Raw genomic sequence first — 15,159 nt, 5'->3', positions numbered from 1 at the left:
AGAGCTGGATTGGAAATGGAGCAGCCGGGACATGAACCTGCACCCATATGGGATGCTGGCACTGCAGGCATTGGCTTTACCCGCTACACCACAGCGTTGACCTCATAAATTCTGTTTTTACATTTGTCTATAATCCACCTAAAATTGTCTTATGATATGAAGTAGGAGTCTAAAATTAATTTTATATGAATAATTAACTCCCTGAGCATCATTTATTATAAGCTTATCATATCTCTCCTTGTCTTCAATTCTGGTCTGTCCTAATTCAAATTTGTAGAAATCTATGTCCTCATTTATAGTCCCCTATTTTATCATCTCTTTTGAAGGTATTGTTCATTGCCTTCATATAAAAGAAAAATTGGGGGCCAGCACTGTGGCATAGTGGGTAAAGCCACTGCCTATAGTGCTGGCATCCCATATGGGCACGAGTTCATGTCCTAGCTGCTCTACTTCCAATCCAGCTCTCTGCTAATGACCATGGGAAAGCACTGGAAGATGGCCCAGGTCCTTAGAACCCTGCCACCCACATGGGAGATCTGGATGAAGCTCCTGTCTCCTGGCTTTGGCCTGGCCCAGCCCCAGCCATAGTGGTCATTTGGAGAGTGAACCAGAGGATGTAAGATCTCTCTGCCTCTGCCTCTCCTGCTCTGTAACTGCCTTTGAAATACATAAACACATCTTTTAAAAAAATTTTAATAGGAAAATCAGATTCCAAGAATTTCATGAAAACAGTGGCAGATGTTTGATGCACTGGTTTTAAGACACTTGATTGGGACACCTGAATCCTATATCAGGATGCCTTGGTTCAAGTCCACATTCTGCTTCCAACCCAACTTCCTGCTGGAGTGTAACCTGGAAGAAAGCAGATGATGGCTCAAATATGTGGTTTCCTGCCACACATGTGGGAGACCTGGATGCAGTTCTGGGCCCCTGGCTTTAGCCAGGCCAGCCTAGCTGCTGCAAGCATTTGGGGAGTAAACCAGCAGATCAAAGATATCTATGTCTCTCATTCTCATTGCCTTTTAAATAAACAAAAAAGGTTTAAAAAGAATGAAAACAGATTTTAAGAACTTTTAATGTTTCTCTGCTTTTTTAAAAGAAACATAAAGAGGATATCAAGTTATTTTGAATACCAAAGCAAAATACTTCTAAAATGAACTCATTAACCTTACTAGAAATTAGTTCAGTTCTCCACTAATTACCCTGCCTGTAATACATGTTTCAGCAAGGTTGGAAATTCACCATTTTCCTAGCTGTTGAGAAAACTGTACCTAAGGACGTTTCTGACTAGATCATTCCTAGAAAGGAATCCATAGGTCAAAGACCAGTCACACCTGTCAATCAGTTGCAGCCTTTAGCTTTAAAATCCAGTTGCTCAGAGGCAAAAACGTTTTACAAAATAAAGCGCAGACCAAACCTAAGTACATGTTTCTTTTTTTTTTTTTAAAGATTTATTTACTTGAAAGTCAGAGAGTTACACAGAGAGAGAAGGAGAGGCAGAGAGGTCTTCCATCTGCTGGTTCACTCCTCAGTTAGCTGCAATGGCCGGAACTCTGCCGATCTGAAGCCAGGAGCCAGTAACTTCTTCTGGGTCTCCCACGTGGGTGCAGGGGCCCAAGGACTTGGGCCATCTTCTACTGCTTTCTCAAGCCACAGCAGGGAGCTGGATTGGAAGTGGAGCAGCCGGGACTCGAACCGGCGCCCATATGGGATGCCGGCACTGCAGGTGGCGGCTTTACCTACTACGCCGCAGCACTTACCCCCCTAAGTATATGTTTCTTGCTTTTTCCTAATGCTTTCCCAAGTTATCCTCTTACTCCACAAAAGCATTCAGTAACACTGAAATGCGATCATTTTATTATAATACAAACTATGGGGTTTGAGATAAATCTGTAGGAGAGAAATTCAGTGACCCTGAAAAACCACTTAGTATTGGGACAAAAATTTCTTCAGGAAAGGGGAAAATAATTTCTCTGGGAACACTCTGGAAATGATTCCTTTTCAAAAACATGCCTATTATTTACTATTGCTCCTTATTAATATTTCATTTCCCCCTGAAATCAAAATGATTATTGACAAATAACTAATCACTCTGGCACTGTCATATACGGGCCCTTACGAGGACTGAGAAGGGCTCTTCTGTGGTGACAGCACGTGTTCCATGATACTCACTTTTGATATTTGATCACTGTGAAGCTTGCCAGCTGGTGGCTAAGCAGTTATGTGGACTCTTTCACCAAATGCTACGGTTGAACAGAGTGTCTCTTGCTCAGCACTACGTTAAGTTAAAAGAGGCTAAGAGGATTTATCAGATCCACAGCCCTTGAATCAATTACATCGAATCTTCTTTTTGCTCTGAACCCTGTGTAGAACACACCTCAGAAAAGGGGCTTAATTAAACTTCAGCGTCTCTACTTATCAAATGGTCTGTACCTATCTCTACCTGTACATACCTCTTTCAGAAATGTGTACAGAAGGTTTCTGACAGTCTTTTAAGCTTTCATGAATACAGAGTTATAGGTTTTGAAACACTAAGACACATTAAAAAAGCAACTTCCTAAAATAAATGTGCGACCGCAAACAAAGGTTGCTCCTGAGACACAGTAAAAACACACAAAAATAGAGCTTTCTAGTAGTACAGAAATAGGCAATGCTGCAAATAAGCAAGACTCAGAAATCAACTTGTTCTGCAAGGACACCCGGGTTGAAGCCAAGAACACAACTTTCGATTACACATGAGAAAAAAGAACAGCCACAACATAAGACGTCCTATCGCCACCAGGCATACACCAAAGAGTCCGCCTGCTGAGTGTGAAGATTCTACGGCAGTATCCCTGCAACAAGGGGAAAAAGGGACCCAGGCATCCCCCAGGGGGTGGGAGTGGCCCCAGCCCTAGCCTAGCCTAGTTCCCTGACAGTAATCAGACCTCGCACGGCCACTGCACCTGTTCCTTACGTCACACACGCTGTGTCCATCATTATCCCAAGAGCACACGAAACGACAGCGCCCACATAAAGAGCCTCCCGAGGGCCAGGTCGGGGCTATGGCACATGCAGTACTGTCAACCCCGTGTCCTGGCATGCTCGGCAGACCGGAGACAACCACGGCGTGAAGTGGACTGTCTGTGACACAATTCCATCTGAAAGCAGAATATGGTTTAGAAGTCGGAGTTCCCACCAAATTGCTGAAAAGTCTATTGCAGCACCTGGGCTTTTAACACATCAAAAACTCCTAGCTCAAACTTAGTAACCAAAACACGACAGCACCGACGCTTGAACTGAAAACCGGAAACGGGAAAACTCAGGGTCACCGCGCCTGGCACCCGTCGGTTAGCAGTGGACAAACCGCTACTTGAGCCTCCGCCTCCCCTTTTCCTAAACACGGCGACAACTTTTCGTGTCCCTAGATTTGGAAATGGCTACCTGGCCAGGAGGTAAAGACTATTATTCGTTCCCAGGCAGTTTCCCACAACCGGAAGCAGCTTTAACTCGTCAGTGGGAAAACTGGAGTTGGGGGCGGGGGGAGATCGGTCCCAAGAAATGAGGGGGGTTTGAGGGCAGAGGGCGGAGACGGAGACTCGGGAACGCAGCATTCGCCCTCCTCAAACCTACTTCCTGGGCACCAACCGTCAGGACCGCAGCCGCCCGGGGCGGTGCCGCTGACCGTTAGCCGGGGGCGGGGCCGAGATCACGTGGCCGGCGCCGGGTCAGAGCACGGCGTGCGCGGGAGCACGCAGAGCGCTCGCGTCTCGGCCGCGCGCGTTGCGTGCGCGCGCAGGCCGGGGGCGGGACGTGTGGGCTGGGCCTTCGGCGCGCGCTGCAGGCGGGGGCGGGACCGGGCAGAGCCGAGTGGAGGGCGGGGGCGAGGGCGGAGCCTAGTCCCGAGGGCTGGACGGCTGTGGTGGCGGTGGCGGCGGCGGCGGCGGCGGGAGGCCGGTGACCCGCGGAGGGGTTCCACGGCCATGACTGCTGAGCTGCAGCAGGACGAAGCGGCCGGAGCAGCGGACGGCCACGGCTCGGTGGGCGCGGGGCGCAGGCGGGAGCGGAGGGGGGCGGGCTCCGGGGCCCGAGGGGGCAGGGTGTGGGGCCCGGGCGGGAGCGGCGCGGGGCGCGGGCCTGCGGGGCTGCGGGGTTGTGGGCTCCGGGAGGCTGGGGGCTGCGGAGGGCGCGGGCGGGGCCGGGTGAGGATGGGGGTCGCGGGAGGAGGTTGAAGTCCTCCCTGGGTGCGGGGCGGCGTCGTGAGGACTTTATCTGTGGGTCGGGGGCCGGGCTGAAGTTGGAGGGGGATTGGGGAATGGGGATCCCAGATATAAAGGGCTGCACGTGGGGTTGTGGGATCCGGGAACACCGGGGAGAGAGCTCCTGGGCTCCGACCTGGGGAGAGAAACTTCCTTTAGGGGCACAGCTTTGTCTGTTTTTGTTTTGCTTTGGCTTTTAAATCCGTTTCATGGCGGTGTTGTTTTAAAGCGTCTAAAGCAGACCAGGGTTATCTGCCTCAAAAACCGGGGTTTATCACCAAATTGCGAGAGCCCGGGAGCCCTGGTTGTCTCTGCCTTTTTTTTTTTTTTTTAACCGCCCCCCCCCCCCCCCGCAGCCTCCTCAGAGAGTGCGTTCATCACTCGCGCTGGCTCCTTAGGAAGGAGGAACCGCGTGATGACTCGCAGGTACTCTGATAATGCCCTCCTGTTCCTCATATCCGAAAATCCGTACGAGGATTTCTGGGCTGAGCGCTGGTTTGTGGGGGAGAGGAGGAATCCCAAGGCTGAAGTCCGTGTGCAGACGCCAGAGAAGCGAGCTAGGCGAGAACTTCTAAAGTTACTTTGGAATGTTAGAACTTAACACCACCTCCTCGCCCCTCGGCTGCTGAAAAGAACGGGAAATCTCGGCCCAGCGTTCCAAAACGAGATGGGTCACGAGCGATTTCACATTCAGAACACGAAGCTGTCAGCTCCCTGTGAGAATCCTTTTCCTGCTGCTGCTTTTGATGTACTCGGAAGACCAGTGGTGTGCAGCATGGACACACTTAAAACTCATGAACTTAAAGGGACCTCGGGGTCCAGGGCCCCAAAATGGAACTCTGTGGATGGTGTTTCTTGGGCGGATTTCCGACGGGAAGGGGTGCTGTGAGATGCTCACAAGTGCCTTTTGGGATGTGAGTCAGGGTTTAGTCTGTCTCCTTTGAGAGATCATTTGTTTTTAGCCCAGTGAGTTAAAACAGGTGGGAAAATTTTAGGTTGGAGGCCATCTTTCTGATTTAGAGAAGTGACTATCCGAAGGGCAGCAGGTCATATTTAAATTTGCTGGGGTGCTGTCACTTTAGACCACGTGCTTATTAATCAGAGACATCTTCCTTCACCCCTGTCACAGGTTGAGGAGTGACCCCCTTTTCAGCACTCCAGTGGAGTTTGCATGGGAGGTGTTTGATGGGCATTTGTATATAAGTCATAGCTATTTTGGGAAGGCCTGGCACTGCAATGGCCCGGCTGGCTGGAGTCCCCTGATTCCTGGCCACCTGCAGAGTGATGACATTTACTGTTCTTCCCAGTGATTTGCCCTGCACTGACAGATGATAAGCTTGGAATGCTGGATAATGTTTGCCCTTTTTAGTCTTGCTAATGTAAAATGCTTCAAGTTAGCAGGCCAGGTGGAAGGAACTTATATGGGGAAAGGACCTTGGCTGTCTTAGCAGAGAGATTTTAATAACTTCTTTGGTCATCTTCATATGGCTCATGTTAGAATGCACTCTTCTATTTCAAATTCTCTGAGGTGTTCCACCTTCCTTTTAGAAGAAAATTAATTGTCCTTGTTGAAAGAGCTGTCTACTCCCCCATCACACACACACACACACACACACACAGAACCTATTTAAAACCTAGAATACATCCTTTCCCTTATTGGTCAGTTGTATACAGGGCACACCCTTTATAGCCTTACAAGAATTTTAGTGAGAGAAAAATATAGTACTCAGGAAACATGCTGTCAGGATGTGCTGGAATCTAAAAGTGGATACTTTGTGATATCACTAAATCCTCCAGACTGTAGACTGATATTTGCATATTTAAAGCAATTACCTAGTGACAGGTTCCGTTTTATTTATTTATTTATTTATTTGACAGGCAGAGTTAGAGAGAGAGAGAGAGAGAGAGAAAGAAAGGTCTTCCTTCTGTTGGTTCACCCCCCAAATGGCCACTACGGCCGGAGGTATGCCGATCCGAAGCCAGGAGCCAAATGCTTCCTCCTGGTCTCCCATGCAGGTGCAGGGGCCCAGGTACTTGGGCCATCCTCCACTGCCTTCCCGGGCCACAGCAGAGAGCTGGCCTGGAAGAGGAGCAACCGGGACTAGAACCTGGCACCCAGATGGGATGCTGGCGCCGCAGGCAGAGGATTAACAAAGTGAGCCACGGCGCTGGCCCAGGTTCCTGTTTTCTAATCAATTTTTGACTTAGATAAAAACCAGGAGCAGAGTTTACTGTTACTGCGAGATAAACAACTTGAAGTCAGTTTACTTCTTGTACACCTAAGATTCTTGACTGAGGATTAGCATCATAATTTTTTTTAAGATTTACTTATTTATTTGAAAGGCAGTGTTACAGAGAGAGAGAGAGAGGGAGAGACAGAGAGAGACATCATCTGTCTGCTGATTCCCTCTCCAGATGGCTGACATGGTAGGAGCTGGGCCAATACAAAGCCAGGAGCCAGGAGTTTCTTCTGGGTCTCCCATGTGGGTGCAGGGGCCCAAGGACTTGGGCCATCCTTTACTGCTTTCCCAGGCACATTAGCAGAGAGCTGGATCAGAAGTGTTGCAGTCAGGATATGAACTGTTGCCCCTATGGGTTGCTGGTGCTGTGGGTGGCCTGTGGGTGGCTTTATCTACTACGCCACAGCACTGGTCCCAGTAATTTTTTAAAAATGTATTTCTTTCATTCATTTGAAAGGCAGTAAGACACAGAGAGCTCTTTCATCCACTAATTCACTCCCCAGTTGTCCACAACAACCAGGGTTGGGTCAGGCCCAAACCAGGAACTCGGAACCCAATCTAGTCTACCCACATGAGCAGCAGGGACCCAAGTGCTTGAGCCATCATCTGCTGCATCCAGGGTACATATTAGCAGGAAACCAGAATTGGGAGTGGAGGTGGGCCTTGAACCCAGGGACTCCATATATGGGATGCAAGCGTCCTATACAGTGGATGGCATCTTGCACTGTGCATTCTTTATGCCAGTCCTATGAAGCTTGCCAGTAGCCATGAAAATTTAATGTCCTTTTTGCTTTCTCTTGATGTATTGACTCTTACTTCCTTGCACCTTGTCTCATTAATTGTAGGCCTGGGAACGTAAATCAGTGGTTGGCTCCTACAACTCTCCCACTTCTGAGCTGTAAACAGTTGTACTCACACAGCGAGTACAAAGACCTCAGTAGACAAATAGCATCTCACCAGGCAAGATTCTTCTACGTGTTCTGTTTCACCAAAGAAAGTTAAGCCAATAGCACAGTGAAGCAAATACTTCGCAAGGAAGGCAATGGTGCTGATAATAATTACAGGCAACACTGACAAAGCAGGCGCTGTACACCAGACCATGTGCTCAGAACTTAGCACATTTCGTCCCAGTAGTCTGTGACAGCTCCGTGAAGTGTCTGTGAGAAGGATTATGCCTGTTAAATAATTTGTCCAGCGTCACTCAGCTGGGGAATGGTACAGCCAGAACTGAACATAGGCAATTCTGACTTGAGGAACCCAAGGCATTGCTGGTCCTATGCTTAACTGCTGGACTAGTGTCCCAGCTCAGACCCCTCCTGTTATTTTCCTAATGCCTTCTGTAGAACTCTTGTCCTGGTGTGTGTGTGTGTGTTTTTTTTTTTAAGATTTGTTTTATTTATTTGAAAAAGAGAGGTCTTCCATCCGCTCTCCATTTAAATGGCTGCGATGGTCAGAGCTGAGCTGATCTGAAGCTGGGAGCCAGGAGCTTCTTCCCGGTCTCCCATGTGGGTGCAGGGGCCCAAGCACTTGGGACATCTTTTACTGCTTCTCCAGGCACATAAGCAGGGAGCTGGATTGGAAGTGGAACAGCTGGAACTCAAAACTGGCACCCGTATGGGATGCCGGCGCCACAGGCGGAGCCGTCACCTGCTGTACCACGGTGCCGGCCCCTCATCCCGGGGTTTTAACTTGTAAAGCTCCTGCGCTTTTTCTAAGGAGACAACCTTTTCAACAACCCCACCCCCTTTTTTTAAAAAAAATATGTATTTTATTTATTTGAAAGGCAGAGTTAGAGAGAGAGAGCTTCCTTCCACCGATTCTTCCAGGTCTCCCATGTGGCTGCAGGGGCCCAAGCTCTTGGACCATCCTCTGTTGCTTTTCCAGGTACAATTAACAGGGAGCTGGATGGAAGTGAAGCAGCCAGGACTCAAACCAGTGCTCATACAGGATGCTGGTGTTCGCTCGTATGGGACACGACCTAACCTGCTGTGCTGTGATGCCAGCCTCTTTTTCACCTTTCTTGACTGAGCTCATTGATACCTAAAGAAAACTTCCTGTCTCATGTTTTATCCTCACTCCAGCATCTCATCTCTTTTATTTTAGTGGACGATAGACTTCTCCTCTTCCCCCTTTATTTCTTAGAGATAACTCTAAATGAGGGCCATGGGTGGCCTGTAGCAGCTTTATCTACTATGCCACAGCATTGGTCCCAGTCAGTTTTTTTTTTTTTTTTTTTTTTTTTTTTTTTTTGACAGGCAGAGTGGACAGTGAGAGAGAGAGACAGAGAGAGAAAGGTCTTCCTTTGCCGCTGGTTCACCCTCCAATGGCCGCCGCTGCAGCCGGCGCACCGCGCTGATCCTGGCAGGAGCCAGGAGCCAGGTGCTTTTCCTGGTCTCCCAGTCAGTTTTTAAAAGTTTATTTCTTTTCATTCATTCATTCATCCACTAATTCACTCCCCAGTTGCCTTACTGGGGAGAGACTGAAAATCTCTGGAGGTTTTTTTTTTTTTTTTAAAGATGTGTTAATTTATGTGAAAAGAGTTACAAAGAGAGGGAGAGAGAGACATATCAGTCTACTGGTTCACTCCCCAAATGGCTGCAACAGCCATAGCTAGGCCAAATCAGAGTCAGGAGCCAGGAACACTAGGGCTGTCTTCTGCTGCCTTCCCAAGCCCATTAGCAGAGAGCTGGACTGGAAGTGGGACAACTGGGACTTGAACTGGCGCTGAAATGGGATGCTGGCCTTGCAGGCAGGGTTTAATCCACTGCACCGCAGTGCTGGCCCTGGCCCCATCTGGAGACCTTTTTGAATGACTGTTGTGGGAGGATGTCACTATCCTCTAGTAGGTACAAGTCAGGAATGCTGCTAAACACCGTACTGTGTCCTGGATGACCCTCCAAAACCCAAATTATGTGGCCCAAAGTGTAACTTGTGCTGGGCCTGAGAAACTGATCCAGATGATGTCTCTCTTCACTCTTATGTCACTGCCCCTTTATCAGCTAGCCTAATCCTCAGACTCCTTCACTGTCTTTTTCTCTGTGTGTGTGTGTGTTTTTAAGATCTGTATGATTTATTTATTTGAAGTGCAGAGTGATAGAGGGGGAGAGACAGAGAGAAGGAGAGAGAGAGAGAGAGATATCTTGTGTCTGCTGGTTCCCTCAAATGGTGCAGGAGCCAAAGCTGGGCCTGGCCAAAGCCACATGGGTGGCAGGGACACAAGCACCTGCATCACTGGCTGCTTTCCCAGGCACATTAGCAGGAAGCTGGACTGGAAGCAGAGCAACCAGGACTCATACCAGCAGTCTGATATAAGAGACTGGCCCCACCTTCACTGTCTTCTAGTCCCTTGCTACTCAAATTAGTTCATGGACAAGCAGCAGCCATATCACCTAGGATTAGAAATGCAGAAACTGGGCTTGCTGGAGCCACTTTGTACTGCTGTCCAAGAAACTATGTACATCTCTTCCAGCTCTGTCTTCTGTGACCCCCATGTTGGTCGGTTGAAATTGCCAAGGTAGGAGGCAAAGCAAGGAAAACACACCTACTACAAATCAGCCCACCACTGCTTGGACCTCCACCCAGTGCTGTTGCTTCCGATTCTGCCTTTTGACAAGATTTCTTGGGTGATTCATTTACACATTAAACTTTGAGAAACTTATAGTTAGAATTCCCATTTTCCATTCTGCTGAGCCCATGTGTCTTCAGTCCCCAGACAGAGCAACAGGAAAATCCTCTGCTACCCTGTCCAGCTGTTGTCTTGTCCACCACCTTCCTTTCATGTTGTTTGCTTTTGGAACAAAGTTTTTACTATACTTGATCTTAGCCAAAAGGCCGAGAAGCGATGGAACAAAGTTTTTAAAGCTCCTGTTTCTTTTCCAAAACATTTTTCCAATGACAGTATAATTCAAACTCAATGTAAAATACAGACCTGAGCAAGATAACTCCCAGCTGACTGGAGTGTGAGACAGGTTAGTTCCCAGATCTCAGCACAAAGCTTCAGGTGACAGCAGCAGCATCTGCAACGGCCCAGTTATGAGATGGCCACGGGTGCTGTGTGGTTCTGTCTGGGCTCCAGTGGGGAGGGGACTGGTTGCCCAGAGGCCTGTGGAGAGGCCAACCAGGCAGCGGCAGGCTAGGTTATAGTACAGAAAGTAAGTGGTTTTATGTCATCAGCATCTGCCAGGCTGCCCACCTGTGAACCTTGCCAGAGTGTGCCTTTAAAAAAAATGCAAAAGATTTATTTATTTAAAAGGCAAAGTTAGAGAGAGAGAATCTCTTCCAACTGCTAGTTCACTCCCTCAGATGACCACAACCACAGGGTTTGGTTTAGTTTGAAGCAAGGATCCAGGAACTCCATCTGGGTCTTCCATGTGGGTAGCAGGGACCCACACACTTGAAGCTTTCTTAGGCACATTAGCAGGGCACTGGATCAGAAATGGAGCAGGGGCCGGCACTGTGATGTAGTGGGTAGGGCCGCTGCTTTCAGTACGTGCGCTGGTTCGAGACTCAGCTGCTCCACTTCAGATCCAGCTCTGTGCTATGGCCTGGGAAAGCAGCAGAAGATGACCCAAGTCCTTGGGCCCCTGCATCCGCGTGGGAGACCTGGAAGAAGCTCCTGGTTCCTGGCTTCGGATTGACATAGCTCCAGCCATTGCAGCCAGTTGGGGGAGTGAACTAGCGGATGGAAGACCACCCCCCGCCTTTCCTTTTCTCTCTGTGTAACTCTGACTTACAAATACATAAATAAATCTTTTTTTTTTTTTTTTGACAGGCAGAGTGGATAGTGAAAGAGAGAGACAGAGAGAAAGGTCTTCCTTTTGCCATTGGTTCACCCTCCAATGGCCGCCACGGCTGGTGCGCTGCGGCCGGCGCACTGCGCTGATCAGAAGGCAGGAGCCAGGTACTTCTCCTGGTTTCCCATGGGGTGCAGGGCCCAAAGACTTGAGCCATCCTCCACTGCCTTCCCGGGCCACAGCAGAGAGCTGGCCTGGAAGAGGGGCAACCGGGAAAGAATCCGGCACCCCCGACCGGGACTAGAACCCGGTGTGCTGGCGCCACTAGGTGGAGGATTAGCCTAGTGAGCTGCGGCGCCGGCCCATAAATAAATCTTTTAAAAAAAAAAAAAAAGGAGCAGCCAGGACTTGACTCACTGTTGCTGGTTTGCACCACAATGACAGCTGAGAGTGGGCTTTTAGTAAGTCTTTATTACTATAGAGTGAAACAGATATGATGGAGGTGACTAGTGACTGATCACCATTTGGTCAAATCAGTGCCCCGTCAGTAGTAATTTTTTTTCTTTCACTGTATTCCCTTTTTGTTTCACCTTCTCAACTCATATTCGCATGCTTTTATTATTACTAAGGCATTTATGATCCTTCAGTATTACTTTTTTATTGATATTTATTTTGGGGTTTGATTTTATTGTTGTTTTTTTTTTTATCTTTTATTTAATGAATATAAATTTCCAAAGTACGACTCATGTGTTACAATGGCTTTCCCCCCCATACCGTCCCTCCCACCCACAACCCTCCCCTTTCCCACTCCCTCTCCCCTTCCATTCACATCAAGATTCATTTTCGATTATCTTAATATACAGAAGATCAGCTTAGTATACCTTAAGTAAGGATTTCAACAGTTTGTTCCCACACAGAAACATAAAGTGAAAAATAATAGATGATTTTTTTTTTTAAATGATGATGAAATCAGATCAGACCTATTGTCATGTTTAATCCCAGTGAGAGTCAAGTTGGGAATTGATAATTTCTTTTTTTTTTTTTTTTTTTTTTACAGAAGATCAGTTTAGTGTACATTAAGTAAAGATTTCAATCGTTTGCACCCCCATAGAAACACAAAGTGAAATATACTGTTTGAGTACTCGTTATAGCATTAAGCCTCAGTGTACAGCACATTAAGGACAGAGATCCTACATGAGGAGTAAGTGCACAGTGACTCCTGTTGTTGACTTTACAAATTGACACTCCTGTTTATGGCATCAATAATCTCCCTATGCACCAGTCATGAGTTTCCAAGGCTATGGAAGCCCCTTGAGTTCTCCGACTCTTATCTTGTTTAGACAAGGTCATAGTCAAAGTGGAGGTTCTCTCCTCCCTTCAGAGAAAGGCACCTCCCTCTTTGAAGACCTGTTCTTTCCACTGGGATCTCATTCAAAGAGATCTTTTTGCCAGTGTCTTGGCTTTCCATGCCTGAAATACTCTCATGGGCTTTTCAGCCAGATCCGAGTGCCTTTAGGGCTGATTCTGAGGCCAGAGTGCTATTTAGGACATCCGCCATTCTATGAGTCTGCTGAGTATCTCACTTCCCATGTTGGATCACTCTCCCCTTTATTTATTCTATCGGTTAGTGTTTTTCTTACTAACTACTATGCTTTTTCCTAAAAACATCAGGGTATATTTTTTAATCATTGGCTGTAGTCTCATCACAGAAGTGTTACAGTACACCCTCAGTTCTTAGTCAGCTATCATCTATCTATCTTTTTTTTTTTTTTTTTTTTTTTGACAGGCAGAGTGGTCAGTGAGAGAGAGAGACAGAGAGAAAGGTCTTCCTTTTGCCATTGGTTCACCCTCCAATGGCCGCCACGGCTGGCGCGCTGCGGCCAGTGCACCGCACTGATCCGATGGCAGGAGCCAGGTGCTTCTCTTGGTCTCCCATGCGGGTGCAGGGCCCAAGGACTTGGGCCATCCTCCACTGCCTTCCTGGGCCACAGCAGAGAGCTGGCCTGGAAGAGGGGCAACTGGGACAGAATCCGGCGCCCCGACCGGGACTAGAACCCGGTGTGCCGGCGCCACAAGGTGGAGGATTAGCTTATTGAGCCGCAGCGCTGGCCGCTGTATCTTTTAAAAAATTTTTTTTTGTTTGTTTATTTGAAAGGCAGAGTTACAGAGAGAAAAGAGAGAGAGGTCTTCCATCCACTGGTTCACTAACCAAATGGCCACAACGGCCAAAGGTGGGCCAATCCAAAGCCAGGAGCTTCTTGGGCTTCCACATGGGTGCAGGAGTCCAAGCACTTGGACCATCTTCTGCTGCTTTCCAGGGCCATTAGTAGAGAGCCGGATCAGAAGCGGAACAGCTAGGACTTGAACTGGGTTTCCGTATGGTCAATTCATATGCCAGTGCCACAAGGCTGGCCCTGGCTATGTCATTGTATAGTGTTCTTATGACTCTTAGCCCTGGTACATAGCCATTTAAGGAGAGTGTGTGTGTGTGTATATATATATTATATATATATATATATATTTTTTTTTTTTGACAGAGTTAGACAGTGAGAGAGAGACAGAGAGAAAGGTCTTCCTTCTGTTGGTTTACCCTCCAGATGGCCGCTACGGCTGGTGCGCTGCATCAGTCCGAAGCCGGAAGCCAGGTGCTTCCTCTTGGTCTTCCATGCCCCAAGCACTTGGACCATCCTCCACTGCCTTCCCGGGCCACAGCAGAGAGCTGGCCTGGAAGAGGGGCAACCGGGACAGAATCTGGCGCCCCAACCAGGACTAGAACCTGGTGTGCCACCTCCGCAGGTGGAGGATTAGCCTAGTGAGCCTCGGTGCCAGCCAAGAGAGTGTGTATTCTTAATCACATCTCTGCCTACAGCTCAGTGTCCTGTTGGTGCCTGCACTGCCGCAGCTCACTTCCTGGCTTCTGTTCCCTTGTATTTTTGGGTCCTGCATTACTCTTGTTCTTCTATTTTTATTTTTCTTCTATCCTACAGATTAACCATTTGTACTTTTGGCTTCCGAAGCCGCTTTTTTTTTTTTTTTTTTAAAGCTATATTTATTTATTTTGAAAGAGATACAGAGAGGGAAAGTGAGATCTTCCACCTGCTGGTTGACTCCCCAAAAGACCACAATAGCTGGCACTGGGCCAGGCTGAAGCCAGAGCTTCGTCTGGGTCTTCCATGTGTGTGGCAGAGGCCTAGACACTTGGACCATCCATCTTCTTTGCTTTCCCAGGCACATTAGCAGGGAGCTGGATCAGAAGTGGAGCAGCTGAGACATGAACCGGCACCCATATGGGATGCCAGTGTTGCAGGCAGTGGCTTAACCTGCTGAGTCACACTGCTTGTCCCTCATTACTTTTTTATTAACTGCTTCCAAATCTGCATTTCTCATCCTGAGTTGTAGATGACTTCCACCCTTTGTTCCGAAATGCTTTTTTAGCAGTCCTATTTGAATAGCAACCTCATAAAACATGTGTTGTGTGCTGATTGTCCAAGGGATGTTGTATTACCTTGCTACTGGAGAGGAAACTGAGATGCAGCTAGTATCATGGCTTATAAGGGTCTCGTTTGAGATTTTAAACTGAAGTCTTTTTACTTCCATATTGCAGATGAAAAATGGGTCTACCTGAAATGAAATCCTAAATAGTAAGTTGCATCTTCAAGGCACTCTGACTTGAAACGTAACAGTTTACATACTGTAGCACAAGCCTTTCTGAAAACAAACTTTTTGACTAACACTTGAGTATGAAGCACTTTAACTTATGTTTTCATTGAACCCTCACAGCAACCCAATGAAGTAAAATTAGGATAGCCAGTAAGTAGAATTTGCAAAGTTACACAGCCAGTAAATGATAAAACTGAAACTATTAAGATAGCTACTTTTCTCCGATGATGCCAACTTTTGCTACAAACTCCAGATGGTTTAGTTGGATAGGCAGGTCATACTTTGTTA

At 47.7% G+C, this 15,159-nt stretch overlaps 1 protein-coding gene across 10 annotated transcripts in view; it reads left to right on the top strand.

The window, feature by feature from the left end:
* The first annotated feature begins 3,038 nt into the window (after positions 1 to 3,038).
* USP28 (ubiquitin specific peptidase 28) overlaps positions 3,039 to 15,159 on the top strand; it is a 72,014-nt gene continuing 59,893 nt past the window's right edge. For 5 of the 10 annotated variants that reach the window (XM_051849154.2, XM_070078474.1, XM_051849125.2 and 2 more), the window contains exon 1: positions 3,854 to 4,019. In XM_051849154.2, coding sequence (XP_051705114.2) covers positions 3,963 to 4,019 — 57 coding nt within the window. In that variant the 5' untranslated portion in view covers positions 3,854 to 3,962. Of the gene's footprint in view, positions 3,435 to 3,852; positions 4,020 to 15,159 lie in introns of those variants that run through there. The other 5 variants (XM_070078467.1, XM_051849130.2, XM_051849123.2 and 2 more) reach the window with 4 other exon arrangements.

Source organism: Oryctolagus cuniculus, chromosome 1, assembly GCF_964237555.1.
Source record: "Oryctolagus cuniculus chromosome 1, mOryCun1.1, whole genome shotgun sequence".
Classification (NCBI taxonomy): Eukaryota; Metazoa; Chordata; class Mammalia; order Lagomorpha; family Leporidae; genus Oryctolagus; species Oryctolagus cuniculus.
Note: the sequence above shows the minus strand (reverse complement) of the source record. Positions and strands in the feature narration are given on the sequence as shown.